The sequence below is a fragment of the Ornithorhynchus anatinus genome, chromosome 5 (genome assembly GCF_004115215.2).
Source record: "Ornithorhynchus anatinus isolate Pmale09 chromosome 5, mOrnAna1.pri.v4, whole genome shotgun sequence".
Lineage (NCBI taxonomy): Eukaryota > Metazoa > Chordata > Mammalia > Monotremata > Ornithorhynchidae > Ornithorhynchus > Ornithorhynchus anatinus.
In genome coordinates this window covers 40,376,967-40,403,760 of record NC_041732.1, presented here as the reverse complement: position 1 = coordinate 40,403,760, position 26,794 = coordinate 40,376,967, and the positions used below count along the sequence as shown (strand labels likewise).

The following is a 26,794-nucleotide window of genomic DNA, read 5'->3' as shown; positions in this document are numbered from 1 at the left end:
GGTATTGTGGGAGGTCTCAGCCAGAACCCACCAGATTGAAGGGGGTAAGGGGGACTTCCACATTTACATTCTTTAGCAGCTCCCAGTTAATCAATCAATCAATCATATTTATTAGTGCTTACAATGTGCAGAGAACTGTACTAAGCACTTGGGAGAGTACAATACAACAATACATCAGAGTTGGTAGACACTTTCCCTGCACCAGCCAAGATCCGGTGGCCCCTAGACTTCTGAAGAGGAACCCTAAACCACCACCTGCTGCCAGGGAGCCTGGACAGGATGCCATGGGGCTGGATTAGCTGGGGATTTTTGGCTCAGTCAGTCAGCCAATCATATTTATTGAATGCTATGTGCAAAGCACTGTCCTAAGTGCTTGGGAGAGTACAATATAACAATATAACAGACATTCCCTACCCACAGTGAGCTCAGGGCCTGGCAGCCCCCTCACCCCGCCTCTTCAGGGCTTATGATTTCTAACCCTCCGCTCCCTAGTGAAAGATCTCTGGCTGGTTAGGTCCTCTTGGACTCTCTCCATCAGGAAGGTCCAATGCCGCCTCCTCCTTCCAATGGGGTCCTGCCTCGGCGGGAACCTAGTACCAGGAAGGATTGATCTTTGTCTTCAGGATAAAGATTTCAACCCCGTGTTTGAGTTCTCCTTCCCCAGATAGCTTAATGCTCCTGAGGCTAAAGGGCTGTTGGTCCTCTCTCCTTCTGGCATCAAGCTCGCTACGTAGGGTTTGACACCCAGAGACTAGGTGTGGAAGTCTCATGCTCAAGGATGGGGACTTCTACCTTTGCCAACCAGATGACAGGTCACACGGAGCTCTTCACTCTACTGACGGCATCATCCTCTATTGCTTTCTGAATCCTGACCCCACTCCCAGGAGTCTCCTGTCCTCTCTTGTCCCACTCACTCCTTTCTTTTTCTTTTTTATGGTATTTGATCAGCGCTTATTATAAGTCAAACACTGTTCTATGCGCTAGGGTAGGTACAAATTAATTAGGTAAGACACAGTCCCTATCCTGCATGGGGTTCACTGCTCAGGTATCCCCATTTTACAGTTGAGGAAACTGAGCCACAAAGAAATTAAGTGACTTGCCCAAGGTCACACAGCAAGCAATTGGCAGAGCTGGGATTAGAACCCAGGTCCTTCTGACTCCCAGGCCCGTGGTCTTTCCATTAGGCCACTCTGCTTCTCTAATTTCCTCAATTTCTCTACAAGATAAAAGTCTACTCACTGTATCTTGATCTCCTCTTTCTTCTGACCAGCTTCTCACCCACATCCTCCCTCTGGCCTGGAACACCCTTCCATTTTCATATCCAACTTTGAAACAAAGCCTCACTGAAGGCCCATCTCTTCCAAGAGGGCACCCTGACTAAGCACTCTTTTCCTTCACTTCTATTCCTCTCTGCATCACCCTGCCTTGCTCCCTTTATTTGTCCCCCCCTCCAACACCACGGCACTGATGTACATATCTGTAATTTATTTATTTACATTAATGTCTATCTCCCCCTTTAGAGTGTAAACTCATTGTGGGCAGGGAATGTGTCTGTTATATCATTGTATTGTACTCTCCCAAGTGTTTAGTGCAGTGATCTGCACAGAGTAAGCACTCAATAAATATGATTTATTAATTGGTTGAAAGTCATCCCAGCTCCTAGGCTCTGGGCACCCGAGTGCCTGAATGTCATGAATACCTAGAGGCTACAAAAACCCTGGTTCCCCACGAGATTCCAGACCGGCTCTGGGAGGTACCAAGAAGATCTGTGAGGGACTCCCAATCAATCCATCAATCACGTTTATTCAGCACTTCCTGTGGGCAGAGCACTGTATTAAGTATTTGGGAGAGTATGATATAACAGAGTTGGTAGACAGGTTCTCTGGCCACAATGAACTTGCAGTTAGAGGGGGAAACAGACATGAAAATAAATTACGGATATGTCCTTAAGTGATGTGGGGCTGAGGGTGGGGTGAATATTAAGTGGGTCCAAGTGCACTGATGACGCAGAAGGGAGAGGGAGGTAGAGATTAGCCCCAGAGATCCTGGGCGGGTCTTCAGACTGCCCCAGAGGTAAAGGAACAAAGAGAAAATGTTTGATTTCTTCCTTGCAGGTGCAGAAAGCAAATGATTTAGCAACAGGGCATCCTTCTGACTGGCAGGCACTCCTCTAGACTGTAAACTCCCGCGGGCAGGAAACGTTTCTACCAAATCAATTATAGTGTTATATTGTACTCTTCCAAATGCTTAATATAGTGCTCTGTACACAGCGCTCAGTAAATACGATTGCTTGACTGATCGACTGGGGATGGGTGCCTCACTAGCCCCAGCCATTATTAAAGCAAATGCTCTGTCAGCCTGAAGCTCCTTTGGTCCTGAGAGTTGGCTCCCTGGCATTTGTGCCCTGGGACCAGGCACCCATGGATGATGGGCAGCAGGAAGCTTTTGCCTAGCCTTCCAGGGCCCTGACTAGAAGCATCAAGGCTTAGCGGAGAGAGAACGGGTCTGGAAGTCAGAAGGACCCGGCTCCTCTACTTGTCTGCTGTGTCACTTTGGGTCAGTAGCTTCATTTCTCTGTGCCTCAGTTTCCTCATTTGTAAAATGGGGATCATGATTATGAACCCAGTGTGGGACAGGAACTTATGTCCAAACCAATTACCTTGTATCCATCCCAGAGTTTAGCACAGTGCCTGGTACATAGTAAACACTTAACAAATACCACAATTATTATTATTACTATTATTATTGGGTATCCTCGACCCTACGGTATCACATGTGTCTTCTCTACCTTGCTTCCCCATGCCCTCGTCCATTCCCTGCCCCTCTCCAATACTCTGCTTTCCTGCTCGGTACTCAGTCTACAGCAAATGTCCCACCTGCCAGACCTTGGGTATAAACCCACATCAGGATAGAGGGTCCCACCGATCCATCCCACTGCACCTCCCACTATGGACAGAGATGATGCTGGAGGAAAACTACATGTTATTTAAGCTTTATCCTTGAGACTCGGGACTGTGATTAATTCAAAATGGCCCAGGGCCAGGTCTGGCTCTGCAGCCTTCAGAATGTACTTCCTCCCCCTCTCCTTATAAAAAAACAAACCCACTCCAATTGGACTCCATCATCACAATTTACCCTCTGTAGCCTCCCTCCTCTAGGGAAGACCCCACCCCCATCCCACAGTCCCCACCCCCTTCACGAGAGTTTTAAGCAAGCCGCAGCTGTTCAGGGAGATCCGAGCTGAGATCTGTCAACAGTTGAAGAGAAAGCCATCAGAGAATACGGAAAGGAAGAAGTGAAGGTATGTTGAATCCTGCCCTGCCTCCTCTTTGAATTCTTTCTATCTTCTCTTTGAAAAGCTCTGAAACCATTCTTGGAGGAAGTCCTGATTGAAAGGGCTAGCCTTGAAATTTGGAGAAGGTAGGGAGATTTCACTCAAAGTGCTCATGTCTCTGTTTGTGGGACAGATTGCCGTGCCGACTGGGAGGGAGAGGAGCCTTTTATGTTGTGCCTTCCCTCTGTTCTGTCCCAATTCGAGAACAACTGGATCAAAAGGAATGAAAGTCTGAGAGAGGATTCCCCAGGGTCCCCAGCTCTCAAAACATGTGACAAGGCAGAGGATGCAGACAATCCATTAGGAACAGGAGGGGAAAATCTAACGGCAGATGCCTCTGGAGCATTTTGCATGCAGGGTCGCTATTTCCATCCAGAGTATCAGAGGAGGGAGGAGTTGGTGACTGCCGAATGGGGAGTGAAGACAGAGTGATTCAGTTAGGGCTTCCAGCACCAAATTTTCTCAACTAAGTGATAATGGTGCAGGTACCTCAACCTCATCTGAATTCTTTACAGAGGCCAACAGGCACAAAATCATGTCACGGAGCAGTTCTGATAATATGTAGTAGTGGCAGTCACAGCAGAGTTTATTGAATCCCGACTTGCTGCGACGAACTGCCCGCTAAACTTTTTAAGGAACCACAATTTCATGACCTACTGCTCTCCACTAAGAAGGCGGCGCCTTGGGTTATCTGATATATAACGAGAAGACTTTGATCTGGGTAATAGAGAATATTTAATGTACGTGGTGAGTGGTGGCACTGTTTTAATGGTGAAAGACCAGATTAATTGGAGAAATAAAAATGAAATAGTAATAATGAGTATTCTTCATTTTTGCATCACTTACCTCCTAGGAGCCCTTTATGGATTTCCCCTTTTTCCTCCAAAAAAGGGGAAGGAGGGAGGGAGAAAAGGATATGGAAAGTCTCATGTCTGCAGTTAGGAAAACTGAAGACTAAAATAGAGTGGTGGTTGGTTCGAGCCTAGACGCTGATTTGGTGGAGTTGCATGGATTGGAAAGAAATATCCTGTTAAGTGACCCATTTTTTTTTAGCGGTATGGGTTAAGCACTTACTATGTGCCAGGCACTGTTGTAAGTGCAGAGGTAGTTACAAAATAGTCAAGTTGGACACAGTCCATGTCCCACATGGGGCTCGCAGTCGTAATCCTCATTTTACAGATGAGGTAATTGAGGCACAGAGAAGTGAAGTGACTTGCTCAGGGTCACAAAGCAGACAAGTGGTGGAGCCGGGACTAGAACCTAGATCCTTCTGACTCTCAGGTGCGTGCCCTATCTACTATCTCTTCTATTGCCTCATCCCTTCAGTAGTAGTCAGGTGAGGATGAGGAAGAGTAGGAGGAGATGAAGGAAGAGGAAGAGGAGGAGAAGGAGGAGAGAGAGGAGGAGGAAAAGAAGGAAGAGAAGTAAATTTAAAAAAAGAAAAATAAAAAACCTGCCCCACCATTAACTTTGTCATTTAAAGTAAACCTCCTCAAGGGAGAGCTGAGAATCTAACTGTAAAGCAGTTTTGTGCTCAGAGGCCATTTCTTGGAAGAGAAGATTCAGCTAAGATATTAGACAGTGAGATCTTCCAGAATCAATACCAGGAGCCTTCTGTATAAAAAGCAAAGTGCTTCCTGTCAGTGTAAGTTTGGAATCAAGTGTGTTAGTGAGAACAGCATGGCAATCAATCAATCATTTAATCAATAGCATCTATTGAGTACTTACTGAGTGCAGGGCACTGTATTAAGCTCTTGGGAGAGTATGATAAAACAGAGTTGGTATCCACAATCTCTGCCCACAACAAGCTTACAGTCTATCAATAGATCAATCACATTCTTCCTGACGTAGGCTCAGGGCTTAGACGTGTCTGAAATGGAGGACCCTGGCTCCATGCTGGTCATCCCAACCGGTGGGATTACAAGGGTTTAGCCAGGAGGCATCAGGCAAATGCTCTTTGACAGTTTGGATAGTTCAGCAGTTGCCAGACACACTAACATTATTCCAGCCAGAGCATTAGGTCTTCATGGCTTTCAACGTATCCCCTCTGCCATTGTGATCTCGCTTCCAAACCGCTGCTTCTCTTCAGAATATTCTGAGCAACTGCCTTCCAGCAGGCTCATTTACTGAATGCCTGCCTGGGCCATTTTGGTTTACATCAGGAGACAATGAGCCGGTAAGGATTGGTAGATGTTGAAAAGTGTCCATCAGGGTGTTTGTAGAATCACCTATTTGGAAAGTCTTTAAAAATAGGATCATTTTTTCCCCCTTGAGGGAGATGATTTAAAATACCAACCCCTTGCAAGGTTGGACGTGAGTGAGAGATTGTAGATTCCTGAGATCCCTGCTAGCTTATGATTGTAAATCAAAAGTATCTGATTTTGAACCCCATAAGAAAATGTAATACAGTAGAGTAAATTTGATTCCCCTTTGCCTCATTATTATCCTAGAAAAGGGAAACAAATTAAAAGGAAGAAGAGATGAAAGGTCCTTGAAATTCCAGTTTCCAGGCTCAAGAGAGAGAGAGAGAGATAGGTTTCAGCATTCTTCCTTCTTCTCCTCTAGTTCCTCTAAACACAAGCCCCATTCCACCCGGAAAATGGGGCTTCAGATAAGTGAGATATCAGCTGGTATTTTTAATGGTATTTGGTTAGGCCTTACTAAGTGCCAGAGACTGTAAAAAGCACCAGGGTAGATACAACCTAATCAGCTTGGATTCAGCCCCTGACCCACATGGGGATCACAGTCTTAATCCCCATTCTACAGATGAGGAAATTGAGGCACAGAAAAGTGAAATGATCTGCCCAAGGTCACACAGCAGACAAGTGGAGAAGCTGGAATTAGAACTCAGGTCTTGTGACTCCTAAGTCCATGCTCTATCTACTAAGCCAACTTTTTTCAAGCCTGTCTGTGCTAGTAGAAGCTTAGGGCAATCTGCACCTGGATGGGCAATCAGATGGTTTCTGTGTTTATGAATGGGGATTGCTTTAATGAGAGATGACAGGCCTCTACCAGTACAACAGCAAGGAAGGGATTGATGGCCTTTTGGATGTTCCAGTCTCCTCAGTGTCAAACTCAGGTTTCTAGCCATGGAAGCAATTCTTATCTCTGAATGGCAATGGGACATCAGATAGAGAGACTTTGTCTTCTAGCTGCTGATTCTGGCCTCCACTCAGAGATCGCAAGAGAAGTTAGAATATATGAAGAGCAGAGATCAGTTAAAGGCAAAAAAGAAGCTTGAAATAAAATTCAGTAAAAATTAGGTAAAAGGCACTATGGTGTATGAAGTATGTCTGTTTTTTTGAGGCTGGACCGACCGACAACCTGCAAAAAATTTGATTTTAAATGTTTACTGAGTTGAGTTAATCATCTGTGACAGGAAAAAGATCTAGAAAGCATTACAGTGGAACACCACTGGCAGGTTATTTGAACTTCGGATGATCTGAATTAATCTCTGTTCTTAAGACTTTAGTTAAACAGCGTTCAGATAATCTGCTTGCTAATGTGTTTGGTAATTGGAAGTGTCAGGAATATTTACTTCAACTTTTCCCCATTACAGTTCAGTGCTATATTAAGTGATGAATAGTATGAACTCCAAACACACATTAAACACCTCAGTAAAAATGGTATGGCTTTCGTTAATCCTTGCCCTTTCTCATAAAATTTATGCAAACTAGTATGACTTGCTGTCATGTGATACCTTAATGTGGAGATAAGAAAATATATGTGAACTCATGAAACCCTGATAACATTCACTTTTGTGTTTGCTCTGCTCTTGTATAGTGAAAATTGGGTATGTAATGATGAATTGTCAAATTGTTTTGTTACTTCTCTGTGGTGATGAATGTTGCTATGTGATTTGAAGAAGAAAACCATAAACAGCGTAGCCTAGTAGAAAGAACAAGGGTCTGGGAGTCAGAGGCCATGGGTTCTAATCCTGATTCTGCCACTTATCTTCTGTGTAACCTTGGACAAGCCCCTTACCTTCTCTGTACCTCAGTTTCCTCATCTGTAAAATGGGGATTCAATATTTATTCTCCTTCCCTCAGACTGTGAGTCTTGTATGGGACAGGGATTGGGTCTGATATGAAGATCTTGTGTCTATCCTACTGTTTAGTATAGTGTTTGGCACAGTCAGCATTTAACAAATCCTACAATCATTATGAACTGCCATTGCCTAATAAGAGATCATTGAGCTTGCAATTAGGTTTCAGATTTCATTTACATGTAAGTTTCTCACTTGATCAACCAGATGATGGAGAGGGAGAGTTTGCATTTTTGCAGCTTAGGTTTTGCAGCAGGAGTTAGGTTTGTTCAGGCAGCTATTTTGGGGGCTGATTAAGTGAGAGTTGGGATAGAATTTCTAACTTCCCTCCTCACCACCCCTAGGATGGTCTTGCAGAGGAAAGGGCATTTTATGCAGTGAATAGTAACTGAGCATGGCCAGGGAATGGGAGTTTTTCAAACTCAAATTAACTTGGCTAATTTCTTGTTTTCCAGCCTCGGATCTTTATCCTTTAAGTGGACAAATCCTTCTTTTTGTTTTTTGCCTGATTAATCAAAAAATACATTTTAAATACTATATTCTACATGCTCCCCTTTTGCAAAGGAAGTGGAAGAGAGTTCTCCCAAAGCTTTGACCATGGCCAATGAGAAAAAGCAAAGGGTATGCAGAAGGAATTGTTTGGAAAAGTTCAGAAGGAGTGCAAAAGGGATTACAGAACAGAAGTTTCTTTATAATTTTAACTCTACAGTTTGATATAGCAGTTTGTGATTGGTTGGTTGAGAATTGCTATAAAAAACATTTCAAGGCAGAGGGATGCATTTACTTTAGTTAGCCAAGGGGGCACTTTCAGGGGTAGTTCTGGTTTCTAGTGATAGCACAATATCCTCATCACTTCCACTTTCTTCCCTCTTGGCTTCTTAGTCTCCAGAATCTAACATCCTCTTTTATGTTCATCATGTTTATTTTTTAATGGCATTTGTTAAGCACTTACTACATGCCACGTATTGTACTATACACTGGGGTAGATAGAAGCTACTCAGGTTGGATACGTTCCATGTCCCATGGGAGGGTCACAGTCTTAATTCCCATTTTATAGATGAGGTATCTGAGACACAGAGAAGTTAAGTGACTTGCCCAAGGTGGCATAGCAGACAAGTGGTGGAGTCAGGATTAGAACCCAGTTCCTCTGACTCCCATGCCCACGTGCTTTCCACTAGGTCACGGGGCTTCTCTTGTTTCTGCTCTTATATTTGTGGATCTGTTTTTCATTTGTCCAGAATCCAAATTTATGTTTGTATTCTTGCCCCCACTCCATCACTTTAAATGAAAAAAGTGATGCTGGCTTCTTGCTCTATAACACCCTCAGTGTTTAGTATAGTGATTTACACATAATGGATACTCAATTATGTTGCTGACCCACTGGCTGACTTCCCTGAGGCCCAGTACTCTGCTTCTTGCTTCCTCTCTGCCTCTTTGCCCTATTATTAATGATAATAATAACAATAATTTTTTTATACAGCACTTGTTAGATGCCAAGCACTGAGGTAAATGCAAGATAATTGGCTGGACACAGTCCCTATCCACAGCAGGATCACAGTCTAAGGGAGGGAGAGAAGATATTTTATCCCCATTTTAGAGGTGAGGAAACTGAGACACAGAAAGGTTAAGTGACTTGCCCATGGTTACACAGCTGGCAAGTGGCAGAATCGGGATTACAACAAGGGTCTCCTAATTATGTGGTCCATCCTCTTTCCAAAAGGCTTTCTTTAGTAATGCTTCAGGGAGGAGTGTAGGGATGACCTGTCATCCTGTTCCTCTGTAAGAATCCAAAATAGTGCTCTTTGAAATGGGCTTTGCACCCCACAGAAGGTGGTGCAGCTTGGGAAAAAGCCACCAGAAATGGTGAGCGTGAGTGATTCCTCCAATATCACTGCAGTTTCACACTCCTCCATCCCCTTCCCCTGCAGTGATGCTCTCAGTGAGTTCCTGCAGAGACCCATAGGAAACTCTCTCAGCTGACTGTCTCCTTGTGGGTCTTTTCCAGATTGTCAGAGGAGGAAATTGGAAAAAAAAAAAAGACAAAAAGGCTGCATATCTTAGAGGTCACAGAATAGCCTTTGAAGGTGCTTTTTTCCCACTTTTCGTTTCCATTTTCTTTCCTAAAAGTACAACTGTGTGTCTCTCCCTGTTTTATTATAAGCTTCTCTCTGTCGTGCAGACCAAAAAGCAGAGAAATCTTCAAAATCTGCACTACCACTAAAACCACAGATCCAATTCCTGAGTTCATTTTTTTTCCCCCTTCATTCTCCTGGGCCCCAATCTGGCTCCCAGCCCTTAACCCATATTTTTGAAAAAAAGGAAAAAAAAAGGAAAAGCTTTCATCCTCTCTGTCTCCTCTTTCTCCCTTTTCAATCATTCCACTGCTCTGTCAGCTGGCCCAGTGACTAACTCCTTTGTCATTACTCATCCCGGCAGGCTATTGTCCAGCTGTTGGGATTGGCTCGGTTTATGCAGCAGAAACTGAGCTACAGCTCTGTTTGTGTGAGACTGGCTTAAACTGGATCAGCTACAGGACATTCAGGGCATGTTGAAGCCAGGAGACTAGCTGCTGATTGCATAGGGGAAGGGTTAACGGTTTGCCCTGGTAACTGAAAATTCCTTTACCTTGCCCTTCTATTTCCTAAATGATAAAAATGCCCAGGTTACATGTTAGCATTTGCATGCTACATGCTAGCATGTAGTACTTTAGGTAAAATTTCCCTAATTTTGAAATGAAACAGAAGAAGAAGAATGAAGAGAGAAGAGGTTCTACTAGGCTGGGCTCTGAACCTTCAAATATGGTGTATTTAGAGTTCCAGGGATGAGAGGCAGCAGTGTGGCCTATTGGATAGAGCACGGGTCTGGGAATCAGAAGGATCTGGATTCTAATCCCGGCTCTGCCACTTGTTCTGCTGTTTGACCTTGGGCAAGTCACTTAACTTCTCTGTGCCTCAGCTTCCTCATCTGTAAATTGGGGTTTAAGACTGTGAGTCCCATGTGGGACAGAGACCATGTCCAACCTGTTTGTACAGTGCCTGGCACATACTAAGCACCTAAAAAATACCAGAAAGAAATAGTAAGCGCTTAACGAAAAACACATTTATTACCATGGGAACCTTCTGTGGCAATCAGCTCCTCTTGAGGGAGGCCCAATGGCCTGATAGGCAATGACAGAGTTAACACTACTCATCTGATAATATGAGACAGAACCTCAAAGTCTGTGCTCAGTCTGGGATCCAAGAGTTCCTGGAAGCAGGCAGCAAAGAATGTGAAGTGTGCACAGCGACAGAGAAACAAAAATAATTGCAAAAGTAAACAAGATTGAGTTTAGTAAGACTGGGGAAGACTGGTTTGCTTAGGATGCAAAATTGAAGGAGTTAAGTCAGTATGACTTGGCTTAAGTGATGACCTAGTGTGGAAAGTCTATAAATAGGATAAAGCTGTTAACCTAAGTAAGAAAGAAAAATTACTTTATTCAAGAACAACTACAGGAAATGGGGGAGATTGAGAAGGAAAAATGAGAAATTTAGAGAAAGTTGAGGAAAGGAAATATGGAAAAAATCTCTGTGTTCCAAATATTCCTTAAGGTGCTCTAACTTTGATGGTCCTGGAATTCCCTCATCTTTCCTGTAGCTGCCCAAATCATGGAAGCAGCTCTTTGGTTTACTTCCATAAAGTGGAAACTGTCTTGAAAAGTGAAAGTTTGGGACTTTGGGGAGGAGGGAAGTGTGACAGGTGGATCTCTTCTGTCCAAAGTTAGAAAAAGATGAAAACTAATGAATTTATGGGACTTCCTGTTAACTTTGGAAGGGGAGAGAGAGAAGGAAGGCAGGAGGGATGAAGGAAGGAAGGAGAAAGGGATGGGAGGGGAAGGAATAAGGGAGTTGAAACCATGGCATGGTGAGGTAAACATCTCTGAGTTTGCTCCCTGGATTTTCCCTTGTCAATCCCTGTTGATTACTTCTTCCCTTAGAAAATCCCTCTTTTTCTTTTGGTCTATTCCTTTTCCTTTTGCCATCTTCCTCACAGGAAGCATTCAGAAAGAAAAAAATAGAGAAAGAAGTGGTTAATGACTCCTTAATGCAAATTATATTGGTGAGTTAATGTTGCACAGACTGGAAAAGTAAAAACAAAAACTAACAAACCAACTCCCACTGGTCCCACTTTCCCATTTCAATCTTTTGGAAACTGGTTTAGAGGGCAGCTTTCTTCTGGAAACTGGTATAGAGTGGAGCATTCTTCTGGGTCTCAAATGAAATCAGAGTTAAGAAGAGTTAAAGTAACTAGCATCATTTTTAAAAAAAATCACTGCCGCCAGTGGAATTGAATTCAAATTAGTAGAAAAATTGCAGATCTAAACATCAGGAGATTCTCATCCCAGATATACTACCTCAGTCAGATCGCTAAAGTTCTCTGTGTCTCAGTTTCTTGGGGAGTAAAAGTGGATGAATAATAACGGCTTCTCCCAATTTCTCAGGGATGTTATGAAAACAAATGAAATGCTCAACAGAAATAAAAGCATTTCCGAAAATAAAAAGGGCCATTTAAGGTCAAGGTATTTATTATTGCATTGAAGAGATCAAGGGATGAAATGGAAAGAATTCAATTATGTTTCAAATTGGGAAAATAAGTAAAAAGGGATTAATAACTTTTTATGCCTAGGTTAAAGTGTAAGCTATCCCTGAAGCAGCTGAAGAGACGAGAGAGAAAAAAAGGAATCAAGAGGTAGTTATGGCTGAAGGGAAGTGAGTCAACAAAAGAAATACACTGATTTGATTCTTGTGGATGAAGGAGTGTGATGACTTGCCAGGCCACAAAATATATTCCAGCCAACTAACCTACTTTCAGCTGCTGAGGGCAAGTGGTAACTGGGAGGGCTGAGAGAGTGGCATACCCAAAGAGATGAGATGAAATGGCTGAACACCACCTCGCTTCTCTCACCTTCTACATATCCAATTCTGTGCTGGGCTTGTTCCAGTCTGTAAATAAAGCAAATGGTTTTATTCATAATACTTGTGGTATTTATTAAGTGCTTATTTGCGGGATGACCATGAGCATGTCACTTAACTTTTCCAAAGCACTTAACTTCCCTGCTCACTCTTAGACTCTGAGCCTCGCGTGGAACAGGGACTATTCCTGTTTATATTGTATCAGTCCCAAGCTTAGTACAGTGCTTTGCACGTAGTACATGCTTAACAAATACCACTATTATTATTTATTATTAGGGTTATGTACTGGCGCACATAGATTATACCCACTCTTTCTGCCATTCAGGGATCACAGTCTAGGAGGTAGGCAGAGCAGGTACAGTATTAATAATAATAATGAAAACTGTGTTATTTTTAAGCATTTACTGTGTATCAGCACACTACTAAGTGCTGAGGTGGACATAATGAAATCAGGTTGGACACAATCTTTGACCCACATGGGGCTCCCAGTCTCAATCCCCATTTTACAGATGAGGTAACTGAGGCCAGAGTAGTGAAGGGACTTGCCCAAGGTCACACAGCAGATATCTTTAACTCCTTTTTCTGGATGAGGAAACTAAGGCACTGAGTGGTTAAGTGACTTACCCAGGGTCTCACAGAAAGCCAGTGGCAGAGCTGGAATTTAAAACTTGGGAGTCCGGACTCCCCACACATTTTCAGTTTATGCCACATCGTCTCTTACACCATCCCTAGAAGGGAGGAATTTTTCCCAGTTGTAGGGCCTTGAAAAAGAGGGTAAAATTTGAAAGGAATCTGCTGATAATCAGGTTATCAGTGAAGGGGGTTGGTCATGCTACAAGAAGCAGCATAACCCTTAGCCTCCTCTGCATTCACCCCAGAGAATGTGTTATTGCACCTCAGCCACGTGCGATAGAAAGTATCCTTTCCTAAGGCTATAGAAAGCTGACTGAAGGCTGATGTGCCCTTTCTCACTGGGAAAATCTCCTCCAGAGGTCTGCGGTCAGTCATCGCTTCTTCTGTTTCATGTGGGGCTGATTCCAGATTAGGCCCAATCTGCAGGATCCATTTCACATCCCAACACTCATCTCCTGATTGTATTTTTCTTTTCTTACTTTAGGATTGGAGGAAAACCAGGAGCAATGTCAGGGAAACTCCTGAGATTTTGGCTGCTTTGGGGGGTAGTTTCCTCAGTCTCCATGCAGGTAAGGATCCAGGCTCTGGCCGGAATGTCCGCCATTCCATTCCCCTCGCTGACCCTCTTGGGATGGTTTCACCTAGCCCACCTGTGCCCCGGGGTTGGGAGCTGCCATAGGGTAGGGGAAAATAAGGAAGATCAGCCAGGCAGACCATCCATAGGAGCTAGGCCTGATACCCACCTCCCCTTTCATCCTCCACAGGATATTCTCTAGAACTTTAATCAATCAGTAGTATTTACTGAGTGCTTACTGTGTGCAGAGACTGGACTATGCACGTGGGAGAGGACAATATAACAGCATTGATAGACATATTCCCTGCCCTTAAAGCACTAACAGTCTAGAAAGGGACAGGTACTGTAAGCTCGTTGTAGGCAGGGAACATGACTATCAATTCTGTTATAGTGTACTCTCCCAAGCACTTAGAACAGTGCTCTGCACTCAGTAAGTGCTCAATAAGATTGACCCATTGATTGATATCACTAAATAAATTACTGAAATATACATAAGTACGGTGGGATTGTAGATGAGCCGAATACCATTCCCTCCACTGGGAAGGTCGTTCTCCCTCAGGGATTATTTCCGCCCAATGAGCCTGTGGGAATGAGGTTGGGGACTGTTGATCCAGGATGGGTGGAAACTAAGATACCAGGAGGCCCCTTGGAACAGATAATTACTGAGACCGTCAATGTTCACAACCTCTCCCTACCTCTTTTGTTGCAGGAACGAATCAGACTCTTCAGACGTGGAGCCAGAATTGGTAAATGGGAGCCAGAGTGGGACTGGGAGATGGGCTCAGGCAGAGCCAAGAAGGAGAAGGTTCCTGGGAACAGGGTTGGGTTATCAGAATCTGAGAGCCATTAGGGGGATGCTGCTTGAGGGTCTCCTCTGCCAACCTCAAATAGAAACACACTTTTTTATGGTATTTAGTCAAAAGCATACTATGTGTCCAGCACTGTAATGAGCACTGGGGTAGACACAAGATAATCAGTTTGAACACAGTCCATGTCCCACAAAGGGCACACAGTATTAATCCCCATTTTACAGATGAGGTAACTGAGGTCCAGAAAAGTGGAGTGACTTGCCCAAGGTCACAAAGCAGACAAGTGGCAGGGTCTGGATTAGAGCCCATGTCCTGAGTCTCAGGCCTGAGCTCTGTCCATTAGTCCATGCTGCTTCTCATGCACACACACACACACACACACACACACACACACACACACACAATTTCTTTGTGGCTATGGGGCTACACTGAGCTAGAGGTCTTGATGGCTATGGATCATACACTCGAACTATTTTTTGAGGAGAGGAAACTACTGATAAGAGTCAGGAAACTGAGGTTCTAATCATGACAGTGATGGACCATATTTGTCACCTAGGGCAAATCATGCAACTTTTTTGGGCCCCAATTATTTATATTTGCAAAATGCAGATAATGATCCTTATCCCTTTATGCTTCATCAGGACATAGAGAAGAGAAAGCCCTCCAGGCTCTTGGGAGGAAATATTCATATTCTTAGGACAGGAACCAGGATTTCTTTATCGTCTTTATTGTGAAAGAACTCTAGGTGATTTCACGTCTCTTCTTCCAATACCCTCCAATTATCTGGGAGGCAAAGAGGTCAGAGATAATTTTCCCCATTTTACACTTGGGATACTGAGGCACAAAGAGAGGAAGTGACCTGCCCCAGGTAATCTTAGAGAGGAATTTAATTCCAGCAGCCAAAGTCCAATGATTTTAAAGAGGAAAGTTGCCCTGAACCGTCCTTCCTCTCTGAACATTTTTACTTCAGAAAAATGGTCCAGGACCCCCTGAAGAAACCATATATGGGAAAGGGGGAAGGAACTGCTAAAATGGGAATCTTGTGTGTGATTTGGGGATCTCGGATGAGGGGAAGGAGACCCAATGCTCATGTTCTAAACAGGGCTGCCTTGTCTTTGGCTCCAGTTACTTGCATGGACTACACCACCAAGAAGGTTTACCAGCAAAGGGAATCGTGGCTGCGTCATCGTGGGGCTCAGTTGGAATACTGCCGATGTGACAGTGGATTGGCCCGTTGCCACACTGTGCCTGGTAAAGGTGCGTGGCCAGCAGGACTTGACATACAATAAGTGCTTGACAAATACAACTATTTTTATCATTATTATTAATAATAAGTTTTTCCCATTTGTGTTTGACAGCCTGCAGCCAACAAATGTGCTACAACGGGGGGACCTGCTACCAGGCCTTGTATTTCTCCGACTTTATCTGCAGTTGTCCGAGTGGCTTTGACGGGAAGCAGTGCGAAATAAGTGAGTCGCCAGTGTGTTCATGGGGAGGGGGGGGCCCAGCAAGGGCCTATGTGAGGAGACTGTAAGCTCCTTGAGGCCAGGGTTCACATCTACCAACACCAGTGTATCTTACTCTCCTAAAGGCTTTTGTCCCATGCACTTTCCCCAGTAAAAGCTCAATAAATACTATTGAGTGATTCACTGTAAGTTCCTTGAGGGCAGGCATCATGTCAACTAATTATTGCATGCTCCTACATGCTTCGTCCAGTGCTCTGTAGAGAGTAAATGTTCAATAAAGGCGATCAAGAGGGTTACACGGGTTAAAGGGGGTGGGAAGTGACCATTATCTTCTGTTATTCGTGCCAGATGTCAATGCCATGTGCTACAGCGACTTGGGACTAACCTACCGGGGGACCTGGAGTGTGACAGACAGCGGGGCTGACTGTCTTAACTGGAACAGCAGTGCTCTGACCCAGAAGAAGTTCAGTGGGCGGAGGCCCGACGCCATCAAGCTGGGCCTGGGGAATCACAACTACTGCAGGTAGGAGGCAACGAGAGTCCTCAGACCATGGGGAGGAAGAAGTGGGCCCAGGGGAAAGGAGCTGCTCCGTTCCTTGGGGCTCGGCCTACGAGTTTCAGGTTCTTCTTCATTTCCTCTAGACTGTGAGCTCATTGTGGGCAGGGAATGTGCCTATTATTGTATTGTACTCTTCCAGGTGCTTAGTATTGTGCTCTGCACACAGTAAGCACTTAATAAATACAAATGAATTGAATTGAATTTCCTCCCTCTCTGCTCTCCCGCCCTCAACGCTCTTCTAGAAATCCAGATAAGGACTCCAGACCATGGTGCTATGTCTTCAGAAAGGGAGAATACACCTGGGAGTTTTGCAGCACCCCACTCTGCACCCAGGGTAAGTGCCAGCCAGGCTGTTCCCTGAAGGGAACAGGAAGGAAAGAGGAGGGGGTTGGGATGAGAACAGGGAAGCAGGATCAGGACCCACCATTGTTTTCCTCTTGCTCCAGAAAAGAGTGGTGACTGTTATTCGGGAAAGGGCACAGACTATCGGGGCACCCATTCTACCACCATGTCGGGTACTTCCTGCCTGCGATGGAATTCCCCATATCTGACGTCCAAATTCTACACAGCGTCGAGAAATAATGCCCAAGAGCTGGGCCTGGGCAAGCACAACTTCTGCCGGTATGAGGGGTTTCAGAGGGAATCGTTGCTTGGAGTGAAAGTGTTCCTCTTCTCCTCTCCACCCTGCCATGGGGCCAGCTCTGGGGAGATGGTGAGGGCCATGAGGCAGGTCCTGAGGGGCCTAGGGGAGAGTCAGAATGGCTGAACCCTCAATTTCCTTCACCCTGCAGGAATCCCGATGGTGACTCCCAACCCTGGTGCCACGTGCTGAAGGACAACGGCAAGCTGGGGTGGGATTACTGTAACATCTCCAAGTGCTGTAAGGAGAATTCCTGGACCTTTTCTTTACTCTCCGCCTCAGGCTTTCCTGAATCCCCTCCTTCTTTCCCTTGCCCTTTTAACAAAAGTGGCATTGAAGGGGGAAGAGCTCTAAAGTCAGTTCCCAGGTGCTTCAGGCCTGAGGGAAAGCCTGTGACTCACACTTAGGAGTCGGTTTCCTCATTAGGCCATGCAGCTGTGGTGAGAGAAAAGTTTTCCTCACCCACAGAGGCAAGAGGGGCTCAACTTTCAGACTTTCCAAACGGTGGCTCAGTCAGCCAGTCAGGAGGTCCCCTTCTTCCATGCTCTGGGGTTTCCCCTCTTTCCGGAAATTCTGGAGTTCTGCACCGATGTGGGGGGGTTGGGTGAGAAGGAGTAGAGGAGAGCAGAATCAAGACCTACCAGCCTCTAACATAGCAGTCATTCGATTTTAATAGGTTGATAGTCTGCTAGGCTACTGTTCCTTATAAGTTGGTTTCTGGAAGCAACAGGCAAATTGTAAGAAAATATACCTGTGATCCTCTTAGCCATGATACTCCTGGATATGGCCTTAAGAAAATCCCAGTGGAGGCTGTGCCTTTTCCCTTTGGTTGGCTAGCCAGGGACCCCTCCTGACAACCAGGGATGTTCCAAGTTAGAAGACCATGATGGGGGTATCTGAAACCTCTCCTGCCATGTTCTTTGCCGCTTTCTTTCCTTTGTCAGTCTCCTCTGTGTCTTCACCCATCCTAGCCACCTGTGGAAAGCGGCAGAAGTCACCACCCCAGTATCGCATTAAAGGCGGGCTCTACACTGACATTGCCGCCCATCCTTGGCAGGCCATCATCTTGGCCTGGAGCCGCAAATTGTTCAAGGATCATTTTCTCTGTGGTGGAGTACTCATCGACTCCTGTTGGGTTCTTTCTGCTGCCCACTGCTTCGAAGAGCGGTAAGAAACTATCCCTAAGGTTTTGAAGCCAGGTGTGTCTGTTAGCCCAGCCTGGCAAGGAATAGAATAATCAGATATAAAGACATCAGAAATATGCAGCATGGCCTAGTGGATAGAGCAGAAACCTGGGAGTCGGAAAAACCTGGTTTCTCATCCTAGCTCTACACCTCTCTGCTGTATGATTTTGGGCAAGTCACTTCACTTCTCTGTGCTCAGTTGCCTCATCTGTAAAATGGGATGTGAGCTCCATGGATTCTGTCCAACCTGATTGGCTTGTATCTACCCCAGTGCTTAGTAAAGTGCCTGGTACATAGTAAATACTTAACAAAAAACATTTTTTAAAAAGAAAGTAAAAAGAAAAAGCAGGCTAAGAGCCCTCTGCAGTAACATCTCCCAACCCTCTTTCAATCAATCAGTCAGTGGTCTTTATTGATCACTGTCTGGATGCAGAGTGCTTAGGAGAGTATATTTCCTTAGGGCCAGCACCTTAGTAGCTGAGCCGTTGACCCTAAAGATTGAAGCCCTAAGAGTTTACAGGAGGAAAGGTGTGCTCAGACCGGTAAATACTAAGAGTTTACAGGAGGAAAGGTGTGCTCAGACCGGTGAGTCCATCTCTGTGCTGGGAACTCCGTCTCTGTGTTGGTAACTCATCTCCACTAGTCAAACCCCCTGTGGCCTTCCACACCTCCTACTCTCTAGATCTGCAATATTTAATTCTACTGGGGAGTTCCATCAGGTGGTAAATATTTGCCTCCCATTTAATTCCACATTATTTTTCCACTATTATTACTAATGAAGATGATAATCATAGTGGAATTTATTCAGCACTTACCAAGCACTCTGATAAACACTGAGGTAGAAACTCCTAGGCCCATGCTCTTTCCACTAGGCCACGCAGCTTCTCTGTTTCTCTGCTTCTCTGCCCATGCTTTATCTTGACTCGTTTACCTGTGTGGGTTATCGAGATGAAGAGAATAAGGTGAGTTGGGAAGGCAGCATGGAGAAGACGATTAGACCAAAGTGACTACCCATCCATCTTGATCCGATCACTGACCACTGCCTGGCCCCACTAAAAGGAGATTGTGTCACAGAATGATGACGGTACCCGCAGCCTCCTGCCTCATCTTTATCAGGAGAGTTGCAGTTCTCATTTGGACTGAACATCTAGAGCTCCCCTTAAGTCACCCTTGGATTCTTGAGTACTGTGACTGACTCCACCAGGACAGGGATTTTAGAAAAATAAAAATTAATAAATAATGATTACCATATTTGTTGTGTGCTTACTATTTGTCAAGCACCAGTCTAAACTCTGAGGTAGATCCAAGTTAATCAGATTAGACACAGTCCCTGTCTCACCTGGGGCTCACAGTTTAAGAAGGAGGGAAAACAGCCCCATTTTACTGTTAAAGAACTGGAGACCCAGAAAAATTAAGTGACTGGCCCAAGATCAAACAGTGGGCAAGTTGGGGAGTCGGGATTAGAACCGAGGTCCTCTAACTCTCAGGCCTGTGCTCTTTCATTCATTCAGTGTGTGCAGAGCACTATACTAAGGGCTTGAGAGTACAATACAACAATAAACAGACGCATTCACATTCCCTGCCGACAACAACAAGCTTACCCCTAGGCCATGCTGCTTCCTGGAAAGATGGCAAAGCTAGACTTTAAAGGGTTAAGTGATTAATGAATCACAGCATCCTTAAACCCCCAAACAAATGTGGTGTGAGAGCATAGTCTTTTTTAATCTCAAACTTCCCGAGTCACGGCTATTTGCTATCTTGCGTCCACCAGAGAGGGAGCTAGGATTGAAGTAGTGGGTCATTAAGGCCTTTTCCTTCCGCAGGTATGAACCCTCTCGCATAACCGTGGTGCTGGGGAGGACCTTCCGAGAGGCCTCCGGAGAGAATGAGCAGGTATTAAAAGTGGAAAAGTACACTGTCCACGAAAACTTTGATCCAGACACTTATGACAATGACATTGGTAAGAAGAGACTTGTCCTCTTCCCAGCCCCTTCTTCCCATCCATCCGGTCCCTGAGGCTGGGACCCTCGTGAAGCCCAGGACTCAGTACTGTTTTCCTTTCAGTTCTGTTGAAGCTGAAGTCTGATCACTGCGCAAAGGAAACGGACAACGTCCACCCTGTCTGTCTTCCGGAGAAAGGGCTGCAGCTGCCAGACTGGACTGAATGTGAGCTGTCTGGCTACGGCAAGCATGAGGAGTGTAAGTACAGCTACGTTCCCCCTGATGGACTGTCAAATCCTTAAGGGGCGGGATTGTGTGTACTAATTTCCATAGTGATCGATCAGTTAATATACTTTGTAGATATAATAATAATGGTATTTGTTAAGAGTTTACAATGAGTCAAGCACTTTTCTAAGCGCTGGGGTAGATATGAGCTAATCAGGCTGGACACAGTCCCTCTCCCACATGGGGCTCCCAGTCTTAATCCCCATTTTACAGATCAGGTAACTGAGGCACAGAGAAGTAAAGCGATTTGCCCAAGGTCACACAACAGACAAGTGGCAGAGCCGGGGCTAGATCCCAGGTCCTCCTGACTCCCGGACCCATGCTCCGTCCACTACGCCATGCTGCTTCCAAGTGTTGTGGGGCTGAGAGTGGAATGAATACCAAATGCCCAAAAGGTACAGATCCAATCAATGCTCTTCAGTGAGTTCTTACTCTTTGCTGAATACTTGATTACTACATCAGGCTCTTTGCTGACCTGCCACCTGTCTCTCCCCACATCAGTCCATACTTCACTCCACTGCCATGATTATTTTTCTACAGAACTGTTCAGTACATGTTTCTGCACTCCTCAAGAACCTTCAGGGGTTGTCCATCCACCATCACATCAAACAGAAACTCCTTACCATTGGCTTTAAAGCCCTCAATCACCTTGCCCCTTCCTAGCTTATCTCTCTGATTTCCTACTAGAACCCAGCCCACACACTTCGTTCCTCTGATGCCAACCTATTCATGGTAACTTGATCTCATCTATCTCACTGCTGACCCCTTGCCCGTGACCTGCGTCTGGCCTGAAACTCCCTCCCACTAATATCCAAAATTAAATCTTTGTAAATCCTGCAAATCCTTATTAAAAACAAAGGCTTTCCCCAACTAAGCCCTCATTTCCTCTTCTCCAGCTCCCTTCTACTTTGCCATTTCACTTGTGAAAGGGACTTCAGGTAGCAGCATGGTTTAGTGGATAGAGCATGGGCCTGGAAGTCAGAAGGTCATGGGTTCTAATTCCGGCTCACCACTTGTCTGCTGTGTGGCCTTAGAGCGCTCTGCACACAGTAAGTGCTTAATAAATACGTCTGAATAATAAATACAGTTGAATGAATTTCACTTCTCTGTGCCAGTTACCTCATCTGTAAAATGGGGATTGAGACTGTGAACCCCGCACTGGACAGGGACTGTGTCCAACCCAATTTGCCTGTATCCATCCCAGCGCTTAGTACAGTGGGTGGCACACAGTAAGCGCTTAACAAATACCATTATTATTATTTGCACCATTTATTCACCTCACCCTCAGCCCCACAGCACTTACGTACATATCCACAATTTATATTAATGTCTGCCTCCCCGCTAGACTGTAAGCCCCTCATGGGCAGAGATCGTGTTCACCAACTCCACTGTAGCGTATTCTCCCAAGTACTTAGCACAGTGCTCTGCACACAGTAATTGCTCAAAAAATGTGAATTATCGATTGGCCCCGAGAGCCAAAGCCTATTCCTCTCCCTTCCAGCTTCTCCCTTCTACTCCGAGCGGCTTAAAGAGGCTCACGTGAGACTGTATCCTGCCAACCGCTGTTCTTCCCGCTTCCTCTCCAATCGAGTCATCACAGACAATATGCTGTGTGCAGGGGACACCAGGAGTGGAGGAACCAATGGCAACTTAGATGACGCCTGTCAGGTAAAGGCATCTCTGAGGCTCTAGTTCCCGCCAGGGAGAGAACAGGTTTTCTCACAGAATGGTTTAAAAAAGTAAAGAGCTCTGGCCCAGGTTGGAGTAATCTAGATGGGGGGTGCCCAGGACCTCGAAGGACCCAGCGACTAAAACTGAGGAGGAAGATCACAGTTAAAGGACCCAATTTGGGTAATAAAAAACAAGATTGCAGGAAGTTTGCTCATCGAGACAGGAAACCCCACCTGATGCAGGGTTTCCTGTCATCCCAGATGATTGATTACTGCACCCACCTGTAAAGAGAAGCCAAGAGTGAGCAGGCCCTATCCCCCCAGGAGCCACCCGGGAGCAAGGACAAATTGAAAGAAAGCAAGGCATGAGACAGGGAAGGGATTTTTAATGACAATACCTATTAAAACCACCATCAACTCCCAACAGATGAATTCTCCAGGTCCATGTTCAAACCAATAGTGTGTACCGGTCAGCCAGCCTGTGCCCCTAGCCCCTTCACGGCCTCCCTGACCCCTCTTAGTAGCCTGAAAGGCTCCTCAATCTACTTCTGGTATCCTCTGGAATTTCCAAGAAGTTGTAAAAATGACCCCAGAACCATTCATGCACTCTTCCTCCTCAGCAACAAGAAGGAAGCAAGGGATTCCCCACACTCTCCTGTGGCAATGGGAGAACTGGACTGGTGGACCAAGACTTGAAGATCACCAGGAACCAAACAAAGTTTCCCCCATCATCCTTAAAGGAGGGCCAAGGGTGAGGGAGCTAGCCCCCAGCCCGAGAGGGGAGCTGGCCAGGATGGTGAGGTCTCAGAGGTATTAGCTAGAGGAGTCCCCTAACCGGTCCCTTTACTGGAGATGAGTCAGGATAGAGGATTGGCCATCATTCAGCTTCCAGGCAGGGGGTGGTTTACACAGGTTGGACCAACTGGTAACCAGCAGCATGTGCACAGAGATAAGTACAGCCCCTGCTTGATGAGGTTGAATTCGAACTCTTCTTATCCGGACCCCTTTTTCCACAAAGACACTAATCATGCAATTACTTGAAGTCAGTTCTTTGAAGCTGTGGGGATGCCTTGGAGAGCTTTCTTCATAAAGGGCCAATTTCTTCTCCCATGAGGCGATGAGCCTGGGGCCTTGTAGGTCTTCGAGGGGTTTGGGACAGAGCCTCTCACCCGAGGAAATGCTTGGCACGTGACCAAGGGCAGGAATTAACTCTTTCTCTCCTCTGCAGGGAGATTCGGGTGGCCCACTGGTGTGTATGAAGGACAACCGCATGCATCTCCTGGGGATCATCAGCTGGGGGATAGGTTGTGGACAGAAAGACATACCGGGTATCTACACCAAGGTCATTAACTACTTGGACTGGATTCAGAAAAATATGAGGCTGTGAACAATAAAAGCAGCACTATCCTCAAAGCCAAACAGTCTTCCTCCTACTTCCCCTCATCTGAGATACTGCAAGACCAGAGGGGCCACTACTGGCCCTGTTAGCCATCAGCAGCCACACAGCAGAGGAAGTGGAAGAGGGAAGGGGGAGATAGGGAGGCCATATTTTCTAGGTACTTTCCTTTTGGGAGATTATCGGGGAATCGATGTCTGGTTTCAGTTTGTACTAAATCAAATGGGAACCCAGCAAAAATACATTCCAATCCCCCCAAGTCACACCGCCATTTGGAACCGATAGGTAAACAAGTGTCTGGAAGAAGGAAATCTCCAGCACTCCTTATCTCCCTGAGTCTGGAGCTTTAGAAAAGGAACCTAAAAAGAGTAACACATATCATGAAAGCGAGAAATAAGCAGATCCTTTCGGCAGGAGAGACATCACTGGCACTGGAGTGCTATTCGCTGTGAAGGAAACTGCTGACTGGAATTCTGAAGACCGACAGGCTGGCTGGCCACTCTGTCTTTTACGTCTATTGTAAACCACCCCCTCCACCAAGCTCGCAGTACAGAGCGCTGCCGCAGTCAGCACTCGATAAACATTACCGACCAGAAACTTCAAGTTCCTCAGAAAAACCTCCTTGTTTCGACACGTTTCCCTTTCTCCATCCTCAGACCTTTGGAGAACAGGCATTCTGCTGATCTAGGAACATCGAAGATCATTCCAATTGTTTTCTCTTTTTAAAATTTGACACAGCGGAAAAATTGATATTGCTGCATTGACTGACAAACTGGAGTTCATCCTTTGGCATGTATGAAACCCTCAGTCTGCTTGATCTCTGCCCGCATTATTTGTAGACACAACGCTGTATCCTATTTTATCAATACAATAAAGACAGATCTATTTTTCACAGTGTTTCCAAGCAAGAGTTGAATGATTCAGTTGCAACATATCCTCTGTCCAGCCACATTTATCCTTTCTGAATCACGCGTGCCTTTTATTCTTTTGGAATTGATTTAAGTGTGAGGCATTGAGCTACTTGCTGGTGTCCCAATCTCCCTAATGTTTTGTTCATTTTATCGGAACTAAGGAAGCGTTTGAGACCTACAAGCAACTCAACGGTGGTAAGAGTTCCAGGAGGGGACTGGATTTTGACTTTTTCCTTTGTGCCTTACCAGAAAGGAACAAGCCACCAAGAGCTAGTTCCTCACTATTATAATAATGTTGGTATTATCTGATTCAGCTGGGCCTTCCCCACAGCTGCCGAGATAGTAGGAGGAAGGATTCCAGAGAACGATTCTCGCCTGCCTCCAGAGTGTTCCCTCTAAAAAAATTGCATTAGGGGTATTATCAGTCACCACAGCATTGTAGCTGTTCCTCTCCCTGAAGCATCCTCACTGCTTTCTAGACTTCTCCCAACTTGGAAACCCTAGCTGGTACTTCACACACTCCCACCCAATTTATCCAAGCACTTGTGGATTGGGATAAGGGAGAAGAAGAGGCAAGGAGGAAGATCCTGGGAGCATCAGCCAATTATATTTATTGAACATTTACTGTGTGCAGAGCACTGAACTAAATGCTTGGGAGAATACGATAGGATAGAGATGATAGACACATTCTCCCCCCAGAGTGGGAAAATCTGGAAGGAGAGAATGTAGGAGTGGCCGAGGGAGGTGGAGGATACAAACCTCACCGAGGCAGAGATGGAAACAGAGAGAAGAGGCAGACACCTCCCCAAACCCCCATCCCTCAGCTCAACCCCCTCCTCAAACCACACCCATGTTCAACTCATCGGTCTCCACCCTCTGATTTGGCTCTAACCAGGCAGCACCTCCCTAACAGTTGAGTTTACTCCAGCCGTGATCTGTTTGGCTCTTCTGGGCTTTTGGGCCAGCAGCCATGCGGCTCTACAGTCCTAGATCATAAAGCACAGGTCACCGGTCTCCTCATTCTCAAGGAATAGAGGTGACCATATAGCATTTGGGGCTGCGTGAGATTCTCCAAAGCCACACTGGAGAACTGCCAAACTGGGACCAGTTGCTGTCCCGGTTGCATTGGAAGAAGAAAAGAGCAAGGTGAAGGTGGCTACTGTACGAATCTATTTCGCAGGAGTAATCGTATTCATTTAGTGCTTACAGTGTGCGGAGCACTGTATTAAGCAGTGGAGAGAAAACATAGGTGCAGTAGAAGTCTTCATTTTGGTTCAGAGGTTGCTCTCAGGGAGTAACCTTCACTTACTTTAAAAATATCCCTTTTCCTACAAGTTTAAAGACGATCCTACGGAGGGTGAGATTTTATAGGTTTGTGTGTGTGTCTGTGACTGATAAGTCTGTGGGTAGGTAATGTGCTATCCTCTAGACTGAAAGCTCTTTACTGGGGGGAGAACACATCTCCAGCTCTTGTAGCGTACTTTCTCAAGTGCTTAGTACAGCGCTCTGCACAAAGGAAGGGGTCAGTAAACACCACTGATCGATTGATCGATTTTTGGGAGGATAAATGAGTCTTACCTGGATAATGGCAGAATCGTGTGGTTCAGTAGCTCCTTTGAGAAAAAGGGAGTTTAATCAGAAAATGAAACTGCCTTTCTGAAGCCTAGAGGTTCAGCGTAAGAAAAAGAACGCCAAAATAAAACTTCCCCTCCCATCCACAAAGACAGTTAAATATGTGCCGACCACAGGAGTCTGAGTCACAGATTTTGACTTGAGCCTGCTAGGTTATAGCTTTCCTTGAATTCCTTCCAGACTTTATTCTGAACAAACTGAGCCATTAAAAAAAAAAAACAAAACTAGCTGCAAGATAGTGTTATGGCAGGAATCCAAGTCTGCTGCATCTGGCAGGAATTCTCCCCACCCCCTAACCCCCATCATGCTTCTGGCGGGCTTTGTTGGGACCGAATTTGCTTAAGGAAATGAATTGAAGAATCTTGGCCTCCTGGGTTGGAAATGGAAAGTTAAAAGCCTCCAGCATTCCTCTGAGTGGAGTCCTGGAAACCACAGCCTCAGAGAAGACAATAGCTCAGAAGAGGTCATTGACTCAGCTATGGGGCAGACACCAAGCCCAGCAAGGAGGGGTCATGTGAGTTGGACAAAAAATGAACCTAAACAGCATGACGCGATACACATAAACCCCTTCGTTTTGAGGAGCTTTGGGGTGGGAATGAAGAACAGAACGAAATCTCAAAAGCACGGGGAGGAAAAAAAAAATCCCTACCATCTACCTTCAGCCGGCAAACTTGATTCTTGAAAGGCAGCTTCGGAAAAGCTAATGACCCTCTCCAGCAACAAAGGTTCTCCAGTTATTTCACCACTGCAAAGGATATAGGGATGA

At 45.4% G+C, this 26,794-nt stretch overlaps 1 protein-coding gene across 4 annotated transcripts; it reads left to right on the top strand.

The window, feature by feature from the left end:
- Window positions 1–3,198: 3,198 nt before the first annotated feature.
- On the top strand, window positions 3,199–24,384 carry PLAT (plasminogen activator, tissue type). 4 transcript variants are annotated; one of them, XM_007664634.3, is made up of 15 exons: window positions 3,210–3,301; window positions 12,042–12,104; window positions 13,446–13,530; window positions 14,245–14,281; window positions 15,470–15,601; window positions 15,703–15,813; window positions 16,159–16,333; window positions 16,612–16,703; window positions 16,816–16,990; window positions 17,161–17,249; window positions 17,954–18,176; window positions 20,017–20,153; window positions 20,258–20,392; window positions 21,921–22,087; window positions 23,318–24,384. In XM_007664634.3, the coding sequence occupies exons 3-15, from the start codon at window positions 13,468–13,470 to the stop codon at window positions 23,474–23,476; spliced, it is 1,695 nt and encodes a 564-aa protein (XP_007662824.1). In that variant the 5' UTR covers window positions 3,210–3,301; window positions 12,042–12,104; window positions 13,446–13,467; the 3' UTR covers window positions 23,477–24,384. The 4 variants fall into 4 exon arrangements, with proteins under 4 accessions (XP_003428469.1, XP_007662824.1, XP_039767949.1 ...); XM_039912015.1 differs by lacking the exon at window positions 3,210–3,301 and adding an exon at window positions 5,488–5,510 and having other exon boundaries at window positions 17,981–18,176; XM_039912014.1 differs by lacking the exon at window positions 3,210–3,301 and adding an exon at window positions 5,488–5,510.
- The last annotated feature ends 2,410 nt before the right edge of the window (window positions 24,385–26,794 follow it).